This window comes from Dissoconium aciculare (assembly GCF_010015565.1).
Source record: "Dissoconium aciculare CBS 342.82 unplaced genomic scaffold K489scaffold_7, whole genome shotgun sequence".
NCBI classification, from domain to species: Eukaryota; Fungi; Ascomycota; class Dothideomycetes; order Mycosphaerellales; family Dissoconiaceae; genus Dissoconium; species Dissoconium aciculare.
This window is the reverse complement of record NW_022984957.1, coordinates 596,169-618,287: the sequence shown is the minus strand read 5'-3', so window position 1 is coordinate 618,287 and position 22,119 is coordinate 596,169. Positions and strand designations below refer to the sequence as shown.

Sequence of the window (22,119 nt, the reverse complement as noted above, 5' to 3'; positions counted from 1 at the left end):
CAAGCCAAGGTCTGAATTACTCTCACGCCCGCCCATACTCCATGCAATCAATAGTCTCGAGCAATCTCATGATTTGAATGCTTTTGTGATCCTTCAGCCATTCCAGCTCTTTCTGCAGCGATGTCCGATTGCAGCCCCATTGATATGCCCTCTCGAATTGTCCTGCAGTCAAGGCATCATTCTCACCAAGTGAGAGCACAGATCGTATGAGGTACTTGGTGAGCTCAGGAGGGAAGTGGCTGGCACGGGTTTCGTCTCGATATGGATCAATTGCTGACCCCGCCCGAAGCGCACGGGAACGTTTTTTCTGGTAGGCCAGAAAGAGATTCGAATCTTGTACCTCGAGTTGGTCGATCGCTTCGGTAATTTCCTGAGTACCATGTATCTTCAGCGCACGATCGCGACCATTAGATCTGGGGTTGGGCGCCAACGCAGCGACTGTTGGTGTGATACTTGGAGGAAGATACTCGCCCTCACACGACTGAAAGATTTCTTCTGTTTCACGGAGCGGTAAATATCTTATCTTCTTGGTTCGGAGTGTTGAATGGCTTTCTCTCATGACCGTCTTATTTTCGCTCAAGGCAGATCTCGACATGTAGGTATCTTCACTGTACACCACGTATCTGATTGGCTTCCGGGAATTGTGGACATGCCCTCGAAAACTGGCAGGCACACCGATGCCCATGAAAAACATGCGCGATAATGTCACGACCTGCAATGCTGCACGCCAGAGATCGACGCTGCTTGCGCCGCTATTGACCATGATGCCACGCTGTATCTTACTCCTGGCGCTTCGGAGAAGTCGTGACTCGTGTTCTTCGCTTGCAGGATCCTGGATGTTGGTGCTACGGCCCTGAGAGATTGCTAATTCAGCATCAGGCGCATTTTGATCTTGGGTGTCCGTCGAGATATCGTCATATGCATCTCCATCCTTTAAGAGTTGTTCGCGCAGTACACTTGCTTTCTTGAGGACGAGGATACCATCCTTCCCTAAGCTAGTCTCGTTCGATGACCATTCGATCCCGTCCGTTGGGGTTGCCGGATTTGCAGTGTCGATACGCGTTGATTCGAGATCATCGACCAGCTGGATTGGAAAGAAATGGTCCTCGATGAGGTACGACAGCCAGAGCGCGCCACAATCGTCCAGTCCTGTATCGTTCAGTACGATATAAGCTACAGATCTTAAGCCGGCACGGAGCGTCTGATCACGCAATGGCACCTTCTCAAATGATTGTACCTTGATTGCTGAATCGTGCGAGGTCCGCCTGATCACATCTGTCGTAGCAATTGACGTCTCGCTAGTGTCGATCCTGGTCACTGGTGGGATATGATCGGATGCCACGTGCAGTCTGGCCAGAATCTCCATCGCCTTTGAGCCAAGGCTGACGTTCCCGGAGAGGTCGATCTTGCGTAGTCTGGTACAACCTTCAAGAGATCTGAGGAAGTCGTCCCAATCCTGTGCTTCCTGGGCTGTTCCTACCTTGACGTGATTGCTGGAAAGGTTCAGCGACCGAAGTGTTGGGCCTGCAAGTCTGATTACGCTACCCAAGCGCTTCAGAGCGGCTGTGGTGATGTTGTTGTTTGTGAGATTCAAATCTTCCAAGGCGAGGCCGACTCGAGCTGTGCTATTGCTCAGTGCAGCGCCCAAACCTTCGATCAGCGCGAAGCAGCCTTCATCTCCAAGCTCCTTGCTTGGTGCCCTGATATCTAGGTGACTGATGTGCGTATATGCATCACCTTGTGGGCTTGAGGCCTGCGCATTGCGCTTATCTTTAGTCTGCTGACTGTGCTTTGTAGCGTCCTTGAGTATCTTATCCGCTTCTTTCTCAAGGGCATGGCCGATGATTTGACCTATTTTGACTCCTCGACTTGTGCGATTGGTGAAGTCGAACTTATTGGACTTGATCGGCATGTTGGCAAATGTCGTTGGTAGGATGAATTCATCGAGAGCGAGTTGGTGCTAATGTCGTCAATTGACGGAAAGTTTCTCCAAAGAACGGTGATGGTGAGCTTGGATGCTCGAAGCTGAGTTTCACAAGTGACGGAAGGTGAATGAGTGATAAGCTCATAGACCGGTATGAAACGTGACGGAAGTTGCGACCGTGTTCCAAAATGTCACAAGTGCTTTCATTTCCTGCACAGGTGTATTCATTTCCAAAAGAATGTGCAACGATCAACGCGCTTTTCATTTCAACAAACGCTGTAAGTTTTGTAGCCAATAGCCTATATCGTCTAGAACGAACATGTTACATGTTGTTTTTGACCTTCACACAATGTGCTCGCATTGTTACTCTGAATAAACGGTGATTTGTTCATATACCTTTGCTAGGTTCCTTCACCCTGGAATGCAGTAGCCCAGGCATCATAGAGATATGCCATACATTCCATACTTCACTTGCCGATCTGAAAGATGTTTGAACGCTAGCCAGGTTCTGATACCTGTGCGACGCCGAAGTTTCGTGTGGTATCGCTCTATTAGTGGTCTCGCGTTGGGTAGAGTGTGTGTGCCCGGTTCTTCATGTTGCATATTCCCGTGGCTGTGGTCTTGGTAAAAAGCCAAGCGAAGAGTATGGTGAACCCCTGTCGCTAGCAAAGACATTCGAAGTCACAAGCCGCATGCTTTGTTCTGAGGGGGGATGCTTTGAGGATATTTACAGATATTCTTTATGAAGGTAGGCGTTGATCCCAGCACTCCGGGCGACGTTTTCCCGGGATCTTGGGATCATGACGAGTCTGTCTGCAGTGTTCGACGCTCGACCTATCGTCAAGCGAAGGCGTCTTTCGCACGAATCATGGTCCTCGTGGCTTGCAGTCTGGTGGTCCTGTGAATGCTGATTTTTGAATTTCCAAATACTGTCAGTCTACACAATCCGTTTCAGGTTCTGCTCCAGGTCGGTAGTATCTCAGATGTCATGGAGAGTTGATGTGCACTGCCAGAGTTGACTCGATCTCGATATTCCTGAAACGATCCGTGGATTACACCGTTGGTGCCCACCTGTTCGCATCTGTATTACCTGCCCGATATTCAGGCTGCACAGGTAAGCCGCATCGCACAAAGGTGTCAGTGAAATGACATATCCATGCCCACGGGTCAGGCGTGTAGTGGTTTGTGCTGCACTTGCAAACTCTCACAGCGTTCGTGATCATTGAAATCGAGCATTGTATATGGAGATAAGTGGTCATGCGAGTGGCAGCTTCTGGACTTAAGATGATGGGCCGAAAAGCCCGGAACAGCCATCCACGTGTTGCGGAGGTACTGCTTGAGTCAGCTCAACGACACGCTGACAGCCTTGGAATGCTGACATCATGGTATACCGAGCAAGCTGCGAAGAAAAGACGGTGGAGAGCCAGCGACATCCTTCAGGATTGCCAAGCTTCGCTCTGCGGGCCAAGAACAGAACGAGACACCCCGACGATGGCTCCCCAGGCGTACGACTCTGTGAGAGCTTACACACCACCGTGATCCCGGGCCCCAATTTGTCCGGTCCGATCAATATTGCGGAGGTCGACGTGGTGCAGATTTATTATTGTTGCTCCTCGGTGACATGATTAGACCTGCGACACGTGGGCAGCTGGGTCACACAATGCAAAATGCGGAGCCTCGCTTCAGCTGATGAGGGGCACGACATGATGCCCAGGTGCGAAGCGTTCGGTTAATGTGCTGTGGAACATTGCCTGGCGAGCTGTAGAACACTGTGACTGTCTCGCTACCGCATCCCACGCGATCAATCTTTGTATTCCGGCCATCAGCCAAGTACCGTAGCGCATGTCTGCCGCGTGGATGTTGGCGACCTAAGGCGCAGCTGAAGTGGAAAGCTTGGAGATGATGACGAGCCAGTGGCGAGCCATCCTCCACAATTGCGCCGCCCGTCGATCGCAAGACATAGTTTGGCAATTAAGGCACACATCTTTTTGTGAGATGCAACGTCTGTCGTATGCTGTGGGAATGCATGAGCACGTTCGGACTGAATCACGAGTGACAGATTGCAGATCATACGGATGGCAAGGAGTGGCTGCGGAGTGGGACGCGCGTGGAGCAATGAACGTTCGACGAACAACAATGGAGGACATACCGAAGTCGCAGCGAAATGTGCGCAGCACTCGCTCGCCAATCGTTACCAAATCCGGTGCGCGCTCGGGCAAACGACGAAAGCCTTGTCCTTCCACCACATTGATGACCTTGGCCGCAACCTCCAAGACAACCTTGAACCTCTGAAGATCGCCCTGACCTATTTTGCGAGCTTTGCATCATTCATACGTGCCAATGTTCTGATCGCCGCGTCGCGTACTAGCAAGAAGCAAGAAGGCACAACCCTACCCGCCATGGCAGCGTGGAATCGTAGTCGCATTCGCAGTAGGATGAGTGCTCCGCTGCTACTCGAATCAGGCTCTCAGGAAACCAAATATGTCATCAATCGATGCGCAAATGCACGGCGATAATCTCACATGCTCTAATCAGTCATCCGAGTGTACGGCAATGCACAATAGTTCATTTGTGAACAGCATTCAATAAAGCATTCGCTTTTACGTGTTACATTCGCCAGTCCCTCGCCAATCTGAAGCCCAGAACGATACATCGCAGTGGCTTGACCTACAGCATCTCATGCATGGTGATCGCCAGTCTGCAGGACGCCATCGGTCCCTGTGGCTTGGAGACGTTCGACCAGACGGGATTGCCACTTCCTTGGGTCGCGGCGGGCAATACTGGATGCCCGACGGAAAAGATTGGTGAGACCATACGGCACATGCGAGTATTACCAGGTGTGATGTCCGTGTAAATAATCCAGTCAGATTAGCTGTCGATTTGGCAAGCATCGCTTTCACTCACCAAGCCCGCTTGCCCAGGTGCGCAGGTGTGGTAGAGCGGAGGTTTGTGGCTTCCGGATAGCGTGCGCACACGTGCACGCCGCATACGTACACACGCGTCCATCGGATCATCGTGGTGTGTGCTGCTACGCATGCGCGCCCACACTGCTCGGGGCGACGATGGTCATCCAGTCCTGCCAACACGGCTGATTGGAGCACCGCATGCAGAAGTCCTAAGCTGACAACGTGGGAGGCTCTCAGGAGCGCAAGACGAGGCGGACTGGATCGCAGACCTTTGTCGATCTTGTTGTGCCTTCATCACAGAATCTACAGGTTAGGGCAATACCTGGGCGCTCGGTGAGTCCAGAAAGTGTGTGCGATCGCTATACCGGACCAGCCCGACCGGCAATCCTTCCGTCATCATGATCAGAGACACACCAGCGACATTTGAGGCACTCGGACTCTTTGTGGTGCGGACCCTTGCCAGATTATGAGACCTGCCAACAGTGCTCCATCTCATCTAGATCGCCTGCCTCCGCTTTCAGGTGAGCATCGGGCTGTATAGTAGCCGGGGCTGAGGGCGGCATTTCCTCTTCGTTGCGCACCATGCGCGACTACAGTCATTGTCGGCGAACAATCTTTGGCGGCGTTAGCATAAGGGCAAGCAGGCAGACATAGGTGTGGCCATCACGATGCCTGAAACTGTGAGTTTATGATATGCCGGAGCGTCGGTCTTTTGTGGGAGCGATAGGGCCCGTACATTGTGTCACCGGAGGATGCCGATGTGTAAAAGCATGTGCACCGAACCAAAGAGCGAGAAAGGGAGGGTGTGTGGGTGTTGTGGGTGTGTGTGTGTGCCCAGGTGTGGAAGGAAGAGGAGAGAGTGGGTGCAATGAGGGCCGACGATCCTCCATGGCATGGGTGAGCGACCGTTGGGTCCACTTCTTGTCTTCAGGCAAGCCATAACGCATAACGGCCACCTGAATGCAGTGATGTGCTTCCCAAGTGCGCTCCTCATCTTGATGATTACAGTTACGAACAAGATATCGATCCGCGGCCACGCTAACAGGCATGTTTGTACAGCAAAGGACTGTTTGTGACCGTTCTTTGTAATAACGGTCCGCGACCTCCCTCGGCCGTTTGTCCTGGACTTTCTCTCTCCACACTTGCGCACTTTTGTATCTTCAACACTTTCTTATCAACCAGGGACTCACCCTTCGACCCAGACTTGCCTTCACGTCGTCCGAATAACGCATCAGAGTTGCTGCCGCTGCGGCATCATAGCGATGCTAATTACTCCTGCGATCGCTCCTCTAAAATCTTGATAAAACTACCTGCCCCGTGCGCAGGATTATTGCTTGCTCACCGAGCTAGCGACGTACTTGGAGTCCTTCCTAGGAGAGAAGGCTAGACCAACGCGCGGAAGGGAGAATTGGTTTGCTTGCCAACACATTGCAAATATGAGGTTTGGGGGCAGCATTCGGTCCAAGTCCGAGGATCACTCCGTCAAGGCAGCCGACGTCATCCTTCAGCTGGGGGATTCACGTATTGCGCTGAAAGCGGAAGATGTCGCCGGAGCCAACGTCAGCACAACACGAGGTGACTCCTGCGAAGATCTGGCGCAAAGACAGATTCCACATCAGAACACTACCGACGACGAAGCCAGAGCACATGTTGCTTTGCATCGCATGCAGAAGGAGCTCTCAGGAAACACGACCGCCACATCCGCCGCACAGCATGTGTATTGGTCGCCCGACGACTTTTCCCAGTCATTCCCTCAAAATACGGAGAACTCGGTCCGGAGCACAGATTCGCCAGAATCGGTAGGCCTGCAACATACCACATTTCACCGATCACAAGAATCGCTCTCCATGACACAGCAAGCGCAAATGTCTGCCGCGCGTGACTTTGCGCGCTCTTTCGGCCAGTCAAATACATTCGACCCTGTCAGTGGGGTAGTGCCTGGTCAAGAATATTCACCCGAAGACATGCGACGCGATGAGGAAATCCGCCGTAGCAAGACCGTTGGCGCGTCGGCTACCAAATCGAGGCGGCCTCGCAAACTGGACTTGGCTCAATTTTTCGCTCAGGCCAAACATTCACACAGTGGACCTCCCACGCTTTCGCCATCCAATGCCTCTCCATCAGGTGCAGCCGACAATAACGATCTTCCGACTCTCACCCCCTCTTCTTGTACTTCGTTCTCTGCTGCAGGCAGGCGGGCGAAAGCCGCATCAAACGCTGCCGAGTCAATGGCTTTACGACCACTGACGGCCAAGAAAGAGCTAGAAGGTGATATTTTTGATCCCAAGACAAATGTGCGCCGGCCACCGAAGGGCATTCAGAACTGGTTTGACGCATACCTCTCCGATGACGATGACGAAGAGGATGAAGTGGAAGAGAACAACGGCGAAGGCGTACCTATGTCTTTCGAGCTTCCTGCAGACGAGATACTCCCACCAGCATATGATGGACCCAATCGTATGCATACTAACCGGTATGTTGATGTGATTCGTTTGTTTTTGACCCGATGGTAAACTGACGTTGTTTCCTAGATCCACCGACTCAAATAACACATCATCTAGCGGAATTTCAAGTGATCGAAAACACAGCGATGGTCGCCAGTGGCAGCCATCAAGTAAACAAGACTCCGTGTTGTCCGTCTCGTCGCTCGAGGGCGATCGGGACACGTTCGATGCTCGATGGACTCACAGCGCCTCCCACAGTCACAGTTCTTTGTTGCCTGCCTCGCCGTACAGCGCTACTTACCTTCATTCCTCGTCATCGCGTCCGCACAACCTACGTAGTCTAAGTCACGAAAGCCTGTATACCAGCTCTCGCGACAGCAATCACAGCAGAATACAATCTGGTGGCGGCGTCTCAATTGCCAATTCGACAATGTCGCGCGACAAGCCACTTCCACGACCACCAGGCCAGAACTCCGATGCTGCCATGTCTCCCATTTCGAGCTCCGGATCCTTTGGGCGAGGTTTCCATCGCATGAACAATCCTAGTGTTGGATCAACGATACCAGACTCACCGTACATGGAAAATCAGGGTGATACTTTGGGCGGCGACGCCGCTGTCGTCATGGCGGTCACAGAGGAAGAGCGACAACTTCTGGATTTAATGCGCCGGAAACGGGCTGCTATGGCGCAATTGTCTTTTTCCGAAGGCTACCAGATGGCATTACGTCAGGACGCGCAACATTACCAGGGCCAACCATCCTTGTCTCCAACGACCATGGAACTTCCGCGCGAGTTTCGCGCGAGCGATCGTCGAGCACCAGGTCAAGCAGTACGCAGCTGGACTGTCTCGGTTCCAACGCATGCAGACGACGAGATGATACGGCGGCAGCTTAGCGATATTCGTAAAGAAGATGTCGACAATGCGCTGAAGATGGAACGCTTCCTAAGCATGCAGGCTCCGCCGGTCCTGACATCTATGCACCCTGCCGAGATTCCCCGGGTGCCTGTCGAACTGCCAGCCTCGATGCCGAACGACGAGCCTTCGATGCACAATGGTACTTTGCCACACCAAAGAGTTCCATCACTCATCCACACGGTCATGCCGGAGGACGACGATTCGGCGGTCGACAACCCAGCGAAGGTCAAAAAGTTCCTCGCCAACAGCACCGGACTCTATGCCGCACCACCGTACACAGCCGCCGCCGGTGGGTCCCCCGGGCGAAACAAATCTTCACTTGCGGGAGTCATGCCATCTCCAGTACCAGAAGAGGAACCGATCTCATCGCAAACGACACCGCGAGCAGACACGGATGCCCTGCCGCGTCCTAGCATCGATCATCCAGTAATCACCATGCGCGACGACCCACGACAGCTGCCCATAGAAATTCAGATGGTTGCAGAGATGCTCCGCAGCAGTAGCAGTGACGGGAGTGGTCACGACAGTGTCGGAGCGGACTCCTCGACTCCAGCATCATCAGTTCCCTCATCGATGGCACGAAGCGCCTCGGTATCGTCATTCCTATCACGACAAGATTCGACCAAGCACCTCGCACATCTGCGGCCTATCGGAAACGCCTCGCCACTAGGCTCACTCATTTCCGCTTCGGGTGAGACTGGTAGCAGACGCGACCAAGCCATCCCAGAGTAGCAAGGTTTCGGTTTATCGATGTGGTGCTTCGAGGCGGCACCGCATACCATCCGTTCTTGAATTTCTGCTTCGCAACTTATTACATCCCCGCCGTACTCTACAGCCACATGATCGCAAGCGACTGACACCATTCATGCGATCCTTGCCTTTTTTCCTCCAAGAGGAAGTCTTGATGACAAATATCGACATACGAAGCCGCGCTCCTCAGCCACGAACCACATTTCCTTCTCAACATCATACGATCCGTTCTCACGGCACAGGACATTTTTTTATTCTTATAGATGCGAGGCTTTTTGCATTATTCTTTAGCAACACATGTATTCTGAAGCGTAGGGCAAGCGCATAGGGAGTCTCATCATTCGGAGTTGAGATTCACGCCGCAAGGGCATTCACGATCATCACTTATCTTTCTTCTATAGTCCTTTCGGCGGCCATATATGCATGGACGCAAAATGTAGCAACGACGATACACATCTCTGGTGGCATTCTTCTTTCTTGCATTTCGTTACTCATAAATCTCATAAATCTATCTCAGTTCGTGCCGATCCATACTATGGATTTACCAAAGTCGAGCCGTCTTCGGTATGGGCTGCTCGATGCCATAGAGGATGGAACCAGCGCCTCAAATCGCCGGGCATTCCCACGCATCCCTGCGGACCTTGAGCACATTGGACTGTTTGTGCGGGAAGGAAACCTCGCGCTCCTTGAAGAAACACACTTCCTCGCAGTACTTCTTCAATCTGTACGGTTGAGAAGAAAAACATCAAAGTCAGTAAATGGTGCACGATGGGGAGGGGATGTCCGGTATGGGAACGGGACAGAGCTTGCTGTTGTTGTGACTCACTTGACATTGTCCACTCTCGGCTCCATGAAGACCGCGCTGGTCCGCGCGTCCGCCAACAGGCAGTAATGCACCAACGCGCTCAGCCACACGCGGATCCGATGCGGACCTCGGAACTCCTGCTCGCCGACCAGCACGTGTAGGCCCCGATCCCACTCGCCCACGCCGTCGCCGCCGATGTATCCGCCCAGTCGGTCCTCCTTGACCCAGTAGATTTCGAAGTAGGCGAAAGGCTTTCCGTCGAAGCTGCCGATGACTGGGAAGGAGTGCCGTGTGGTAAGTCCGGTCTTGAGGAAGGCCTCTTGGTGCGAGACGGGTCCCTGTTCGCCCCAGGAGGCGGCGACGCGGGGATCGTTCATCCATTTGTGGAGGAGCTCGACGTCGGTCATGGAGAGGGTGTCGGTGGAGGATGGAGCACCGTTGTTGCCACTGCTACTGGTGGTGCTGGGTGTCGCCGTCGTGCTGACATCGGGGGTCGTGGACGGAGCAGCGCCGGGGGTACCGCTCACGCGCAGTAGGTCGCGACGCGCAGGTGGATTGCCATCGTGGGCCGTGAGAGGCGTCGATTCATGTTGAACGGGGTGTTGAGGTCGCTTGCTCAGGCTCGCCACCCGGAAGCTGAGGGTCTGCTCGAGACTGGGGATGTATCGAGTGTAGAAGACCTCCCCCTGACGTGGCGGCTTCGGACGGGTTGGGTGGCGGATATGATTGGAGAATGTGTACTGCGTGGGTGCCGGAGGATAGAAGGTTGGCAAGTGTGAGCTGGATGCGTATGGGCCGGGAGATGCGCCTGCACGATGAAGCTGACTCTGCGGTCCCTGAGAGCCATCGTCGCGCGCGCTCGGGTTCGGGCTCGTCGGGCGGCTCGTTGTAGGGCTGACGATGGGGAATTGCATTGGGGACAGCGATGGTAATTGATACAGGTAGATCCTCGGGTCCAGCTGCCAGAAACTGCGTCGCGAGACGAACATCTTCGTCCAACCTTCGTAAGTACTAGCAGCGCCATCTTCCAATTCGAGGCCGACCGTGGAATCCTCGGACGCAATAAGTCCCATGCGTTCGAGCTTTGGAAGGAGATGTTTGCCGGCGAAGATGCCCTCGCGGTTGATGTTCACTCGCCAGTCTCCCTTGGGCTTCCCAGCTTCGGCGGTGTTGGCCGATGCCGACGTGGTCAATTGCGGAGCAGGCTCCGCTTGATGGAAGTACCACCACAATGTCGCCCACAACATCATGGCGATCTGTCTAGTTGGACTGTTCGCCGGCCGGAAATTATCCGAGGCAGGGTTGGAAATGGAGGAGATGAAGAGGTGATCATGTCGCAGACTGGGGACCTTGAAACGGTGAGTATGGCTTTTCTTCGCGGCAGGCGCTTCGGCATTTGTCGTTTTATCGGAAGATGTTGCAGGCGTCTCTTGCGCATCATCCTGGTCTTCATGTTCGCTGTTCAGAACGATGGTCCAACCTGGTGGGAATACGTCATGTTGGGAGTCGACATTGTTGGCTTTGAAGTACAATCCTCCGAATACAGGCGTGACTGTGAGTGTCTGCCCGTTAGGAAGACGGACCAGCGAGGGTGACATGTTTGGGTCGTTCCAGATTAGCTTGTTGCCTTCAGCTTCTCCCGGATGTGGGTTCGCGGGGATGATAACAAGGCTCCGCGCGACAACGTAGGATATTGCACCTCCTTGTGTTAGGGATTAAATAATTAGCCAGATACATGTACAACAATCTTGATCGAGAATTGACTTTATTTGAAGTAGTCGGGCCTGTTGTCGGAGTGGACCCGTGGTGTGGCCGAGCTCGGAGTGGACTGGAGAAAAGTGGTGGAGGTGGTGGAAAATAGTGCTGCTGGTGATGATGATGATGATGATGTTGATGACGCTGTGGGTTGTGAGAGAGGCTCTGTTCATAAGAGCTCTCTTTTTCTCTCCCTCTCTCTATCTCTCTCCCCACCGCATCGAGAATTCTGGACAAGCTTCACATGTCAATTTCCCTTCGTTGCGTCTACACCTGTCCAGTGCTCTCAAAAGCCATGTGTATACTGCAGCTGTTTGGCCATACGACTCAGCGTGAATATTCCCGTCAAGCGCATCTTCACAATCGTGAGGTGCATGTACCTAGGTAGTCATGGGTCGCCTCCTTTGCCTGATCCTCGCATACCTATGACTACCTCGCCTGTCCTATACAGCAGCTTATGTAGTTTTCGCAGTTGGTTCACACGTTGCACCATGTCCTGCGGCAGCATATTGCCCGCCTAGGATTATACCAAGCCATGGTCGTCGATGATCTCGGCGCGAGCAAGCCGAACTCCTGATGCGACAAAGGCACTTTATGATCACAGCGTGATTTGATGCAAGGCCTTGCATCTACGCCCGTGAGACACACAGAATCTGGGCGAGGAAGAACAGGAGAAGCCGCGTGATTATACTGGTGGAAATAAAGCATTTGTCGTTCCCGCGAAGCTGCAGAGATGACAACCAATACTGACACTTTACTCAGCTATTTTGCGTTGTATTGCCGAGTACGGCGCAGGGATGGTGAGGGAATGATTGCGCGGCTGGCGAAAGACAAAACGCGGCACAGCACAATGTAGCAAGCATGATACTCGTCGCTTGTTGGTGAAGGTTCGCGGGTGAGGGCGGCGCTGGGTGGTGGGTGGTGGGCGGTGGGGTGCATGGGGTTGGGGGCTGATGCTACTAATGAACTGCTACTGCTGCTGCCAACCGCCCGGCAGTTTTTTGGGGCCGTCCCGTCGTAGTTTTTCGTCGCCTCTGTTCAATGTCCTTCCGATTGCAAAAGCTGACTTTTATTTATTATCACACAGATGGAAGCGACGCTCATGAGCATCGGCTTTGCTGTTGATGAGGGACGATGAGATCCCGTAATCATTCACGATAACATATATATATATATAACACTCCGGCGTTCAAGAATCGAGGAGGAGTCGAGACGGCAAGTGCAGGACAAACGTTGAAACTACTGCAACCACGACGAGGGTCCGGCGGAGCCAATGATCCGTGCCGCCTGGGAAGGTCATCGTGTGTTCACAGCTTTAGATATACTTCAATATATATATTCCAGATAGAAATTATCGTGTGTAATTGGAAATCATAGATGCATCGCAAAGGTCTTCGGCCCCTTGGGTCGTCAGGTGAAGTGTTTTCATGTGCCTTTGTGACCGTACGGTGTATGAACATCTACCACCGAAACTCACAAGCATCGAATTACAGAAGATGAGTGAGGGATTCTAGCATTGTCGGTCCTGGTTGTCCAACATAATTACGACGATGATGAAGATGATGGTGATCGAGGAACAGTATGGTATTGTGGTAGAGCGAAGCGAGCATGAGGAGTGGCCATCGGGTCGAACGGGAATGATTTTGTTCATCATTCCGGAAGCTCGACTGTTTTTGCCTACCTACCTACCTACCTAGGTGTGGATGTATACCTGCGCAGGTGCGTGAACATCACCCAGTATATAATGAAAGTTGTCGTGCAAATGTGGATGGATGGCATGGGATCCATAGGGGGGAATGGGGCTGGCTGGAGTGGCGCATCCAACGAATATAGAAGACTCCCTAGTCCTGTCTACCAGGCTGGGGCTTCCTCTACCCACATCCCACCGCCGCACACGTATAGAACACGCAACCAGATCTTGTCATCCGTCCCGTCCATACATACACACACCTGGGAGCGTCCTCCAGGCAGGTTCCCTGCTGTAACTACCTAGGTACCTAGGTGTGCCTGGTTGTTCCCCTTGACCTCGCCTTGCCTTGTTCTATCCTGCCTCTGCCTTTGTATGTCGGGTCCGGCACTGGGACTGCACTTCCCTTGAACGATCTCCCCTACCTACCTAGGTATAATTCATTGGGGCCTGGCTAGGCATGCAGCAAGCAGAAGGATCGTAATATTAATATATTGATGCAGTAACAATAATAGTAGTACAGTACAGTAGTCTTGCGCCAAAGGTTCATCGGCGGGCGCGGGTGTGTTCGAGCGAGCGGCGATCGCCAATCCGTCACCCTTCTTTCCCGCCATACTGTAGCACCAACCAACCTTGGAAACTCAAGAAACTTTTGGTCTTGCGGCGTGCGGCCTGCTACTACACCACTACCACTCCTCTCCTGCTTTGCTAAACATACTATTCTCCGATTGCATTCACTATCTGGAATCCGCCCAAACCCATCGGAGTTCATTGCTCGTCTGCAATGCTCGCATCGCGACCGCATTCACAACCACCTTTCGCTCATCGCGCTCACCAGTGACCCGATCGCAACGCCGACACTAGCATTACTACCAAGTCCCTTCTCCGACTGGACGGCACTTCGTCTCGATTTATGCGCTGCCGATTCTGAGTAGTATTCTGGTATAATTCTCTGGAAAGCTCTCTGGAAAGCTCTCTGGTACTACTAGAGGGGACTTCAAGGAGGGATCGAAGCAAGAGTGGGAGCAATTTGGGTCATGAGCGCATATACTAGCCGGTCGGTGTTTCGATAGGCTTGGTGGTAACACGCAAGAAGAGCAACTTGCGTGCATGGCGGTTCCAACTCGCGTGAGGACAGCTTAGGACGACTATCGATCGCTTCGGACTCAAACGACATCATGTTCAGGAAACGAAGCCGAACTCAGGTCGCGGCCGATGCGCCTCCAATCATCACCACCTCAGCTCTGACCTCACAGCCTCCTTTGATACCTTCGCCATCCTCGCCATTGGTCAGCCCACTGGGCATGACATTCGACTTTGAACTACCTCCCCCAAATCCTCGCCGTACGCTTGGTGACAACCTCGCTCGACCGAACACCAGTGATGGAGTGCGACGGAGCAGCCGAAATCTACAGCTTCCTGTTGCGCACGGAAATGGTCAAACGTCAGGCCGACCTGAGAGTTTTCGGAGCGCAATCTCTCGACTCTCGAGGGACCCCGATGGATTAATTCAATTGGTGAAAACTGAAGAGGCGGACAATGTTTCGAAAATCAGTAGGGACACTTTTTCAAAGTCGCGCTCGAGCTTCGATCCGCCGGTCGACTCACTCAATTTCTCGCGTCCTTCAACGGCGGGAGCAGTCAGCACTACTAGCAGTGCACCGCGAATGGAGCCTTCATTGTTTCCTAAGGTCGAGCCGATCGCGGCACCCATCGTAGACACCATAGCACCTTCTCGGTCGTTCGTGGACAGCCGGGACAAACCATACAGTCTGCCGCCCCCTCAGAAACCGTCCACAATCCGAAACAACAAGAGTGTACCCAATTTGAATGCGCAGGCTTCCGCTGCATCTAAATCAGAGACAAGGACCAAACCTGTACTTAGCGTTACGACGAAACCCGGCAAATCGGCCAAATTGAAAGCACCAACAGATGCTAAGCCGGTCTCGTCTCTCACCGTTGGCGTACCATACGGAGCCACATCAAGTGCCTTTCCACTCCCACAGCACGTTGCAACTCGTCCCAAAACTGCTAATGGATCCTCCGAAATCGCCGGCGTTCCTGTGCTTACGCACCACACTTCTGCGCCTCGAAACGTCGACCTCCGATCTGAGGAGAAGAAGCAGTCGAGCAGGCAAGCGGAGGTTGTGACTGAAGCTAAGCAGGAAAAGCAGGCGGACGCCAAACCCGCAGAGGGCAAACGGGCTCGCAGGATGACACGCGTCTTCAATCCAATTGCGTTTCTGCAACGGAAAAAGGCAGACGCTGATCATGATTCTGCGAGTGATTCCCATTCAGATCGTGGCACACAGAGCCGTACGAGTTTGAGATCGCGCGAAGTAAACGCCGATCGGGCTCAGCTACCTCCCGAATTGGATCCTCGAATTAAGGGCAAAGGCGTCCATGATTTCAGCGCGCCGAGGAAACAAAGCACTTTCAACGACTACTCTCCAGCGTCGCCGTCATACTTTTTTCCTAGCACACCTCATGATGGATCAAGTCCAAACGATGGTTATGCCTCTGATCTTGCTGGTGCGGAAGGTCACCAAAGGCGAATCAATCATGCGCCAGTATTCACCGAGCATCTCGGGGAGAATCCAGACCTGTCGCGACGTGTCAGTTCTCTCGATGCTGAGAATCTGGAGAACAAAGATTTCGTTGCCCGCGCAGCGAAACGCTCTTCCATGTTGCCATTACCTCAGGCAAGCGCGACTCTTCCCCCATTTGCTCGACGCAGCCAGATCTTAGATCCAATGCAAGCAAGTCTGTATCGGGATACGGATGACAGCGATGCGCAGGATGGCAAGGAGCAAGATTCTGTGACGAGCTCATACAGCGAGGTCAGTCCGATCATTGGAACGCTCGACGGATTGGACGGGAATCCGGCGTTCAGCCCTGTCTCGATGGATGATCGATTCCAACTTATTTCCCCTCCGACAAAGGATCCTTCATCGAATTCGGTCTCCAATGACATACCTCGAGAAAATGGAAACTCAAATTCTGGACTGTCGACAGAGGTCCAATCGAACAGAGGTCCAAGCATTACGCGAGTCTCTGCACCTCCGTCCGCCTTCGATACTCTCCAAGAACCTGCTCCAACGAGATTAGCACCGAGTCCGCATGCTACTGCTGCCAACCAGAGCGCGTTGCCACTTGGGTCCAGCGACGTTTCTGACGAGTCCGACGGAGACAAACGAACCGGGAAAGCCACGGAAGCTGAAGTCGACAAATCGTCGGGTAAGAGCCTACGAAAATCGTTCAAGTTCGTCGATAAGATTGTGTCTGCTGTCAGCAGCTCCAAGAAGGTTGATTCCATGCCCAAATATAGTGCCAGTAATGCATCTCGCTTTTCGTTCCAATTCGGCGATGGCGCTGCAGAAGAGAAGGCACTAGAAGAAAAGCATCGCAAAGTTGCAGCAGACCGCGAAACCCAGCCGGCAGTCGCAAATGATGCCTACGAAGAGGATGAATATGAAGATGATTATTTTGATGAAGACGCGATGAACGACCTGGATGAAATGGAGGTCGCTCAGCAACAAGAGGATCATCCATATGGGTCGCTGCCGCCCATCCCTGCAGCTCAATCCGATCATCTGACTGTAAATTCCAAAGCGGCGCAAGACGATGCCACGGCAGGCGCACTTGGTAAAGCACAAAGTTTACGCTACTTGCAAAAAGCGCGACAAGTACTGAGAGACGATGACTCTCTATACGAAGACGATGATGTACTTGGCGAGGAGCGTGAGGTCACATACGCGGATCATCCTGCGTTCCGGACGCATTCCGCCATGGCCAACAGCGTACGGCGCGGATCCGAGGCTGGGCCTCATTCTCGACAGAGCTCCATTCAGACCTCGGCGGGTGATGCCGGGGATGGCTATTGGCGCGGAGGCACAATCGATGATTACATGCGCGATTATGCTCTCTCAAGCAGCGGATCCGTTCACTCGAATGCGACAAATGGTAAAAATCGAAAGGGATCAGCCTCCTCGCTCGGAGATAGAGCTCCGATGCCCGAGGGTCTCCCCGAAAGCCCCCTGATTCCGATCTCGGAAACTGTGCTGTCGGATCTACTCCCACGGAACGTCAGCGAGTTCCAAGGCCAAGGATCCGAGGATTCCTCAAAGATCGAAGCGACGCCTCGGCCAAATATCATGAAAAGCCGCACCATAAGCGAAATGAGCTTCTCCACAATCAGCGACGGCACGCATCATGAAAGTCCTAACGCACAAGCTCTTGCAAATCTCGCTCAATCACAACAAAACCCTTCAACTCAATCGCCGCAAAGCAACTATGCTGAAAGCGAAGGCTCGTCTCACCCACGAAGTCACGGAGGATCGACTCTGCATAATAGCATGTCCAGCGGTCAGAGTCTCGCGACCTCTGTAGATAGTTCTCCTGCTGAGAACAAGACTCTTCTGAAGTCGCTAGAAGCACGATCTGCATCACCGATGGGAGCGCAAGGGCGGTCTTTGCATGAGAAATTTTCTGCCCGTGAGACTTCGGGCCTTGTGGCTGGTCTGGGTCAGCGCCGTGTTGCCAAGACTGCCAGTCCTGCTGCATTGAAACTCACGGGTGGCTCTCAGGGCCTTTTGAGTGTGCCATCGAGCCCTGCGCCCGCCGGGCGAAAAGGCCTGTTGAGTGACCCTCGGCCTAACAGTGCACAGTCTGCTGTCAGTGGGACGGAGTCACGTGCCCTCAGCATCATCGAAGTGGCTGATGGCGACGAGTCTGACGACGAATTGCTTTCCTCTCACTCGCCACGAGTTGTACCAAACGTGGACATCGTGGGTCAACAACATATATACGCAGCGCCTCCCCCCATCAACGATTTCCTTGGCCCAAGTCCTACCATGCATAGCTTCCCGAATTCGCCGACAGCAGCGTATTCGCAAGAATCGGTCAGATCTGCTAGCGCAACTTCGACATTGATGACTGCGTCAATCTTCGGACGGGACTCCCTTGACGATTCGCGCGATGAAACTCAACATACGCACCAGCATCTTGGAACTCCGACTGTCGAGACAATCTATGAAGTCAACACTCCCGATCTCGCCTCGGCGAATGCTCCTGAGTTTCCTCACACGGAGAAGCCATTGCAGTCTCCGGTATCAGTCAAGGCGGCGTCACTGTCGAGTCGTCGTCTCACAAACGATAGCCAAGTCCTCCCCGACTACGCAAAATGGTTGCAACTTGACGAGACTAAAAGATCGCCCACCACTGCACGTCACATCGGTTCCGGAGCAGGCGCGATCGCCGCGATACGCAATTTTCATCAGTCACAGGACATTGCCGATATGCAAGATGACATGTACTTTGATGATGGGAGATTCGAGCAAGATATGTTGGAGGCTCAAGCGGGTGACATCGTAGATGAGAGCAGATTCGATGACGACAGTTTCCTGAGTCGGCCGAACGCCGCTTACCTGAACACGAGGGAGACCAAAGGTCCTATAGCATCCACAGAGCCCATCAGTGTAGCACCAAAGGAAGCGGGTGCGATTGACAGCGTTGCAAAATCGCCTGTGGCACCAGAGGATCAAATCATTTCGGTACAAAGGCAGGCAAGTCTGCAAAAATACCATGCTGCACTGGCGGACGCTGCCACGCAAGCTGCCGCAGATGGACGGTTCACGCGCGCTGCGAGTGTGACGACGTCAGCCCTTAGCGAGTCCCTTCCGACAAATGGTGGACCGGACGTGTACACTCACAACGAACCTTTCCCTGCCTTGACTCTCTCAACGGATCAACCTCACAACTTCGACAACCCAGCCTTGGCCTTAGGAACCCAACAAATCCAGGCAGTGAATGGGGCTCCTCCGGTCGGCTTTGACTTTGGTTTCGACCAGACTCCATTCGGGACTGATGATGCTACCGATGAGGACGACGATCTTGTCGCGGCTGCCAACGCTGAAGCTCTCGCCAACGACGACGATGGGTTTTACGGACAGGAGTTTCAATTTTACGGACGGCCGAGGTCAAATTCGCAAGAGAATGAGGTCGAATATCTTAACGGTGGGTACTTCGGTGCCGATGGGGATGATGGGCTCGCGCGACAGAAAAGTCTGAAAGAGCCCAACTTGACCCCGATCACGGAACGTTCGGAGTTCAGTACGCGAAACAGCTTCATAAACATGTCGCAGGTCGGCCCTGCCAGTGCCGGTGGCTACGGCTCCTATTCGCCTGCGCTCACACTTTCGCGCATGCCCACTTCCCCTCTTGTCGCCGACGATGTTGCCTCGTTCGAGCAGCTCCGCAAGCTTCGGGCGAATGCATTTGGGAGCGGCGAAGGCGGTAGCCCGATCAGCAACAGGTCGAGCTCGAACTCCATCAACGCTTCTTTCAACCCACCCGTGCCCTCGCGGCCTACTTCAAACCTAGCCAACAGTGTCCCCCTCAACCTCAACACTGATCCAGACCTCGTCCAGCCGGCGGCCCATATGGGTGCACAGAATCTATTCGGCGGCTTCAATTTCCACGACAGCCCAGCTTCGCCAACATCCAACGACGACTACCCATTTGCCGCCGCTCATGTCGACCTCGATGCCACGCCCAAGAAACGCTCTTCCGGCCAAGCTGCCAGCTTGCAGCAATACATCGCCGCCACCCCAAAACCCTACTACGCCATGGCGACTCCAATGGCGCTCGGGGCCGGGCCCGCCGAGATTGCCACGAATAAGACGTCAATCTCGCATTCTCGTAACGGCAGCAGCGCCGACTCGATCACATACACGCGCGGTCCCGACCCCGACGACCATAATCGTTCGCGGTGGTTCGTCGAGCGCCGGCGCACGAGCGAGCAAGGACAGCTCGAGCTCGTGGCCAAAGATCTCGTCCAAGGCGGATGGATCTGATACCTCCTTGTCGCTCCCTTTTTCGCCATGATTTGTCATGGTTTCTCTTGCATGCTATTCCGCGTTCGCTTGTTTCTCTGGCGAAGTTTGTTCTCTCGTTGCATTTTCCTGTCATGCATCATGTCCGTTCCTCGCGAGGGACCTCTTCGGCATGGTTTTTCGGTAGCCCGGCGTTTTTGCTTTGTTGCTTTCGTTTAGTTTTAACTCGGCCTTCGAAGTTGGGATGCGAGATTGTCATTGTCGGTATATAGGCGTTCACTCAAGACCAGGATAGCGGGTCGTGTATATCACGCTGGGTAGAAGAAGAACGATTGCCATGCTTGATGTCCCATGGGACTCAGCATTGAACTTTACACTAGGTCCATTGTCCATCCTCGGAATGTTTCCACTTCAATCTTTGGCAGCGCTATTGGAGACGAAAGTCACCCTTCCGCCGGCTACCTGCACCTGATGAGGCGCTACAACATGAGCACAAACGCGGCTTCGTCACGGATGTAGGCTCTATGCCCTTTGATCGCCATCACCTTTGCAACGTGATACCGCGGCGAAAAGCTTCCCATCGTAGTCGGCTGCAGTGCGTCGAGCTACCGCACTAGTAAGACTGCACCTCGATGTCATGCGCGTTCATGCGTAACATCGGAACTGAATTTCAATTATCGCTGAGGAACTGAAAGTGCCGGGGAAATGCCTTCGAGCCGAACGATGTGTTGCACCACATGCGATGAGGTTTCAATTGAATTGGGTTTCTTTCTGCGACGGTGATGTCGATATTGACTGATCTTTGCGATTTCCCCCATCCTCGTCGAACCGGACGTGGGTCTACACATTTGAGTCTAACGTCTACAAGAACATCATGGTTCATCTCATCCTACTCACTCTTACTGGGTTCCTGAGACTCGCGGTCGGTAAAGCCATCACACAGCACGCGTTGAGCAGTGGACAGACCACGATCACGCACATTCGCTGTAGATCGCTGTGTCCTGAACAACACAGCTCGTAAGTGATCTGCTAATTATGTTCGGGCACGGACACGCCCTAAAGGATGACTGACCATGAGTGCAGGGTCGTCACTGCGACTGTCACGATCTACACAGGCTCCTTATCCAAGAGGACTGCCAGAGACCTTCCTTTCGCCGACAATCATTATCCTGATGGACGATTGATCGATGCCTGGTCGCAACCGAGAGCCAATCCAGCTCCTCCTGACTGGCAGACACCTGTGGAGCACGATGGCTCGTCGACTGAGCAAGACATCGTCAGGCGAGTATTGCCTGCAGCAATGACGACAAGCACTACGCGTTTTGTAACGAAGACCGCCTCTGTGACCACCAATGAGATCCATTTGACGACTCATTCTATAACAGTTTCGTCCAACGCAGACACCTTCAACACGATCACAAAGACAGTCACAGCCGACAAGGCGGTGTGCCCTACCGCTGCAACATCAACAGCAACAGTGACACGGGACATCAAATGTGCTGCCACGAGCCTGATCTCATCTGTCGGTCGTTTTGGCATTGGACAGATCCAGTCGCAAGCCGAAGAAGTCCGTCTAGTCGGCGAGCAGGACCCAAGTACTTGTTGTCAAAGCTGCTTGGACACCGAAGGTTGCGCAGCCATGGCTCATGATAGCGATGCAGCCAATTGCTTTCTGTATTTCACATGGCCGACATGCGGCCTGGCTTTCAGGTATTCGCCGTGGGGAGGGCAGGTTGCGCCTGGAGCGGGCATGGTCGTCCAGGCGGGCTGCGGCGATATTGGGCCTGTATAGCAGACCAACCATTGTTCGATGTGTACAAGATTTCAATGAGCTGGGCGATATTTCAGGTCTCGATGTTTTCGCGGCTCCTTCGTGGGCAATGCACTGTGAACGCTTGGTGTTGTGATGGAGACTTTCGTGAATTTCGACTGTTCCAGTATGTGAAGTCGTGCAGGTGGACCATTGATTGGCTACGCGTCGTGCACAATTCGGCGCGTGCTCCTCCCCAGAATTTGAGACAGCGCGTAGAATGACCAGCACCAGGTGACATCTGACCAGGTACCTCTCTCGGATCGCGGACAGAGTCAGGCAGATCACT

At 53.4% G+C, this 22,119-nt stretch overlaps 7 protein-coding genes across 7 annotated transcripts; 4 read left to right on the top strand and 3 right to left on the bottom strand.

The window, feature by feature from the left end:
* Positions 1-22: 22 nt before the first annotated feature.
* Positions 23-1,912, bottom strand: K489DRAFT_320234 (uncharacterized protein; the record flags this gene model as incomplete). The annotated part of the gene is made up of 1 exon (XM_033601446.1): positions 23-1,912. The coding sequence occupies one exon, from the start codon at positions 1,910-1,912 to the stop codon at positions 23-25; it is 1,890 nt and encodes a 629-aa protein (XP_033459158.1).
* A 2,570-nt stretch (positions 1,913-4,482) lies between these two features.
* Positions 4,483-5,058, bottom strand: K489DRAFT_233438 (uncharacterized protein). The gene has a single exon (XM_033599826.1). The coding sequence runs from the start codon at positions 4,813-4,815 to the stop codon at positions 4,525-4,527; it is 291 nt and encodes a 96-aa protein (XP_033459157.1). The 5' UTR covers positions 4,816-5,058; the 3' UTR covers positions 4,483-4,524.
* Positions 5,059-6,086: 1,028 nt separating this feature from the next.
* On the top strand, positions 6,087-9,143 carry K489DRAFT_233419 (uncharacterized protein). Its single transcript, XM_033599824.1, has 2 exons — positions 6,087-7,303; positions 7,362-9,143. Exons 1-2 carry the CDS (start codon positions 6,267-6,269, stop codon positions 8,920-8,922), a joined length of 2,598 nt encoding a protein of 865 aa, XP_033459156.1. The 5' UTR covers positions 6,087-6,266; the 3' UTR covers positions 8,923-9,143.
* A 253-nt stretch (positions 9,144-9,396) lies between these two features.
* On the bottom strand, positions 9,397-11,343 carry K489DRAFT_358084 (siderophore biosynthesis protein; the record flags this gene model as incomplete). Its single annotated transcript, XM_033602574.1, has 3 exons — positions 9,397-9,662; positions 9,767-10,137; positions 10,231-11,343. 3 exons carry the CDS (start codon positions 11,341-11,343, stop codon positions 9,545-9,547), a joined length of 1,602 nt encoding a protein of 533 aa, XP_033459155.1. The 3' UTR covers positions 9,397-9,544.
* A 137-nt stretch (positions 11,344-11,480) lies between these two features.
* K489DRAFT_233422 (uncharacterized protein) lies at positions 11,481-11,907 on the top strand. Its single transcript, XM_033599825.1, has one exon. It carries the CDS (start codon positions 11,618-11,620, stop codon positions 11,834-11,836), a length of 219 nt encoding a protein of 72 aa, XP_033459154.1. The 5' UTR covers positions 11,481-11,617; the 3' UTR covers positions 11,837-11,907.
* Positions 11,908-14,365: 2,458 nt separating this feature from the next.
* Positions 14,366-20,041, top strand: K489DRAFT_410470 (uncharacterized protein; the record flags this gene model as incomplete). Its single annotated transcript, XM_033607711.1, has 1 exon — positions 14,366-20,041. One exon carries the CDS (start codon positions 14,366-14,368, stop codon positions 20,039-20,041), a length of 5,676 nt encoding a protein of 1,891 aa, XP_033459153.1.
* A 1,022-nt stretch (positions 20,042-21,063) lies between these two features.
* K489DRAFT_380861 (uncharacterized protein) lies at positions 21,064-21,914 on the top strand. The gene has a single exon (XM_033604971.1). The coding sequence runs from the start codon at positions 21,084-21,086 to the stop codon at positions 21,810-21,812; it is 729 nt and encodes a 242-aa protein (XP_033459152.1). The 5' UTR covers positions 21,064-21,083; the 3' UTR covers positions 21,813-21,914.
* The last annotated feature ends 205 nt before the right edge of the window (positions 21,915-22,119 follow it).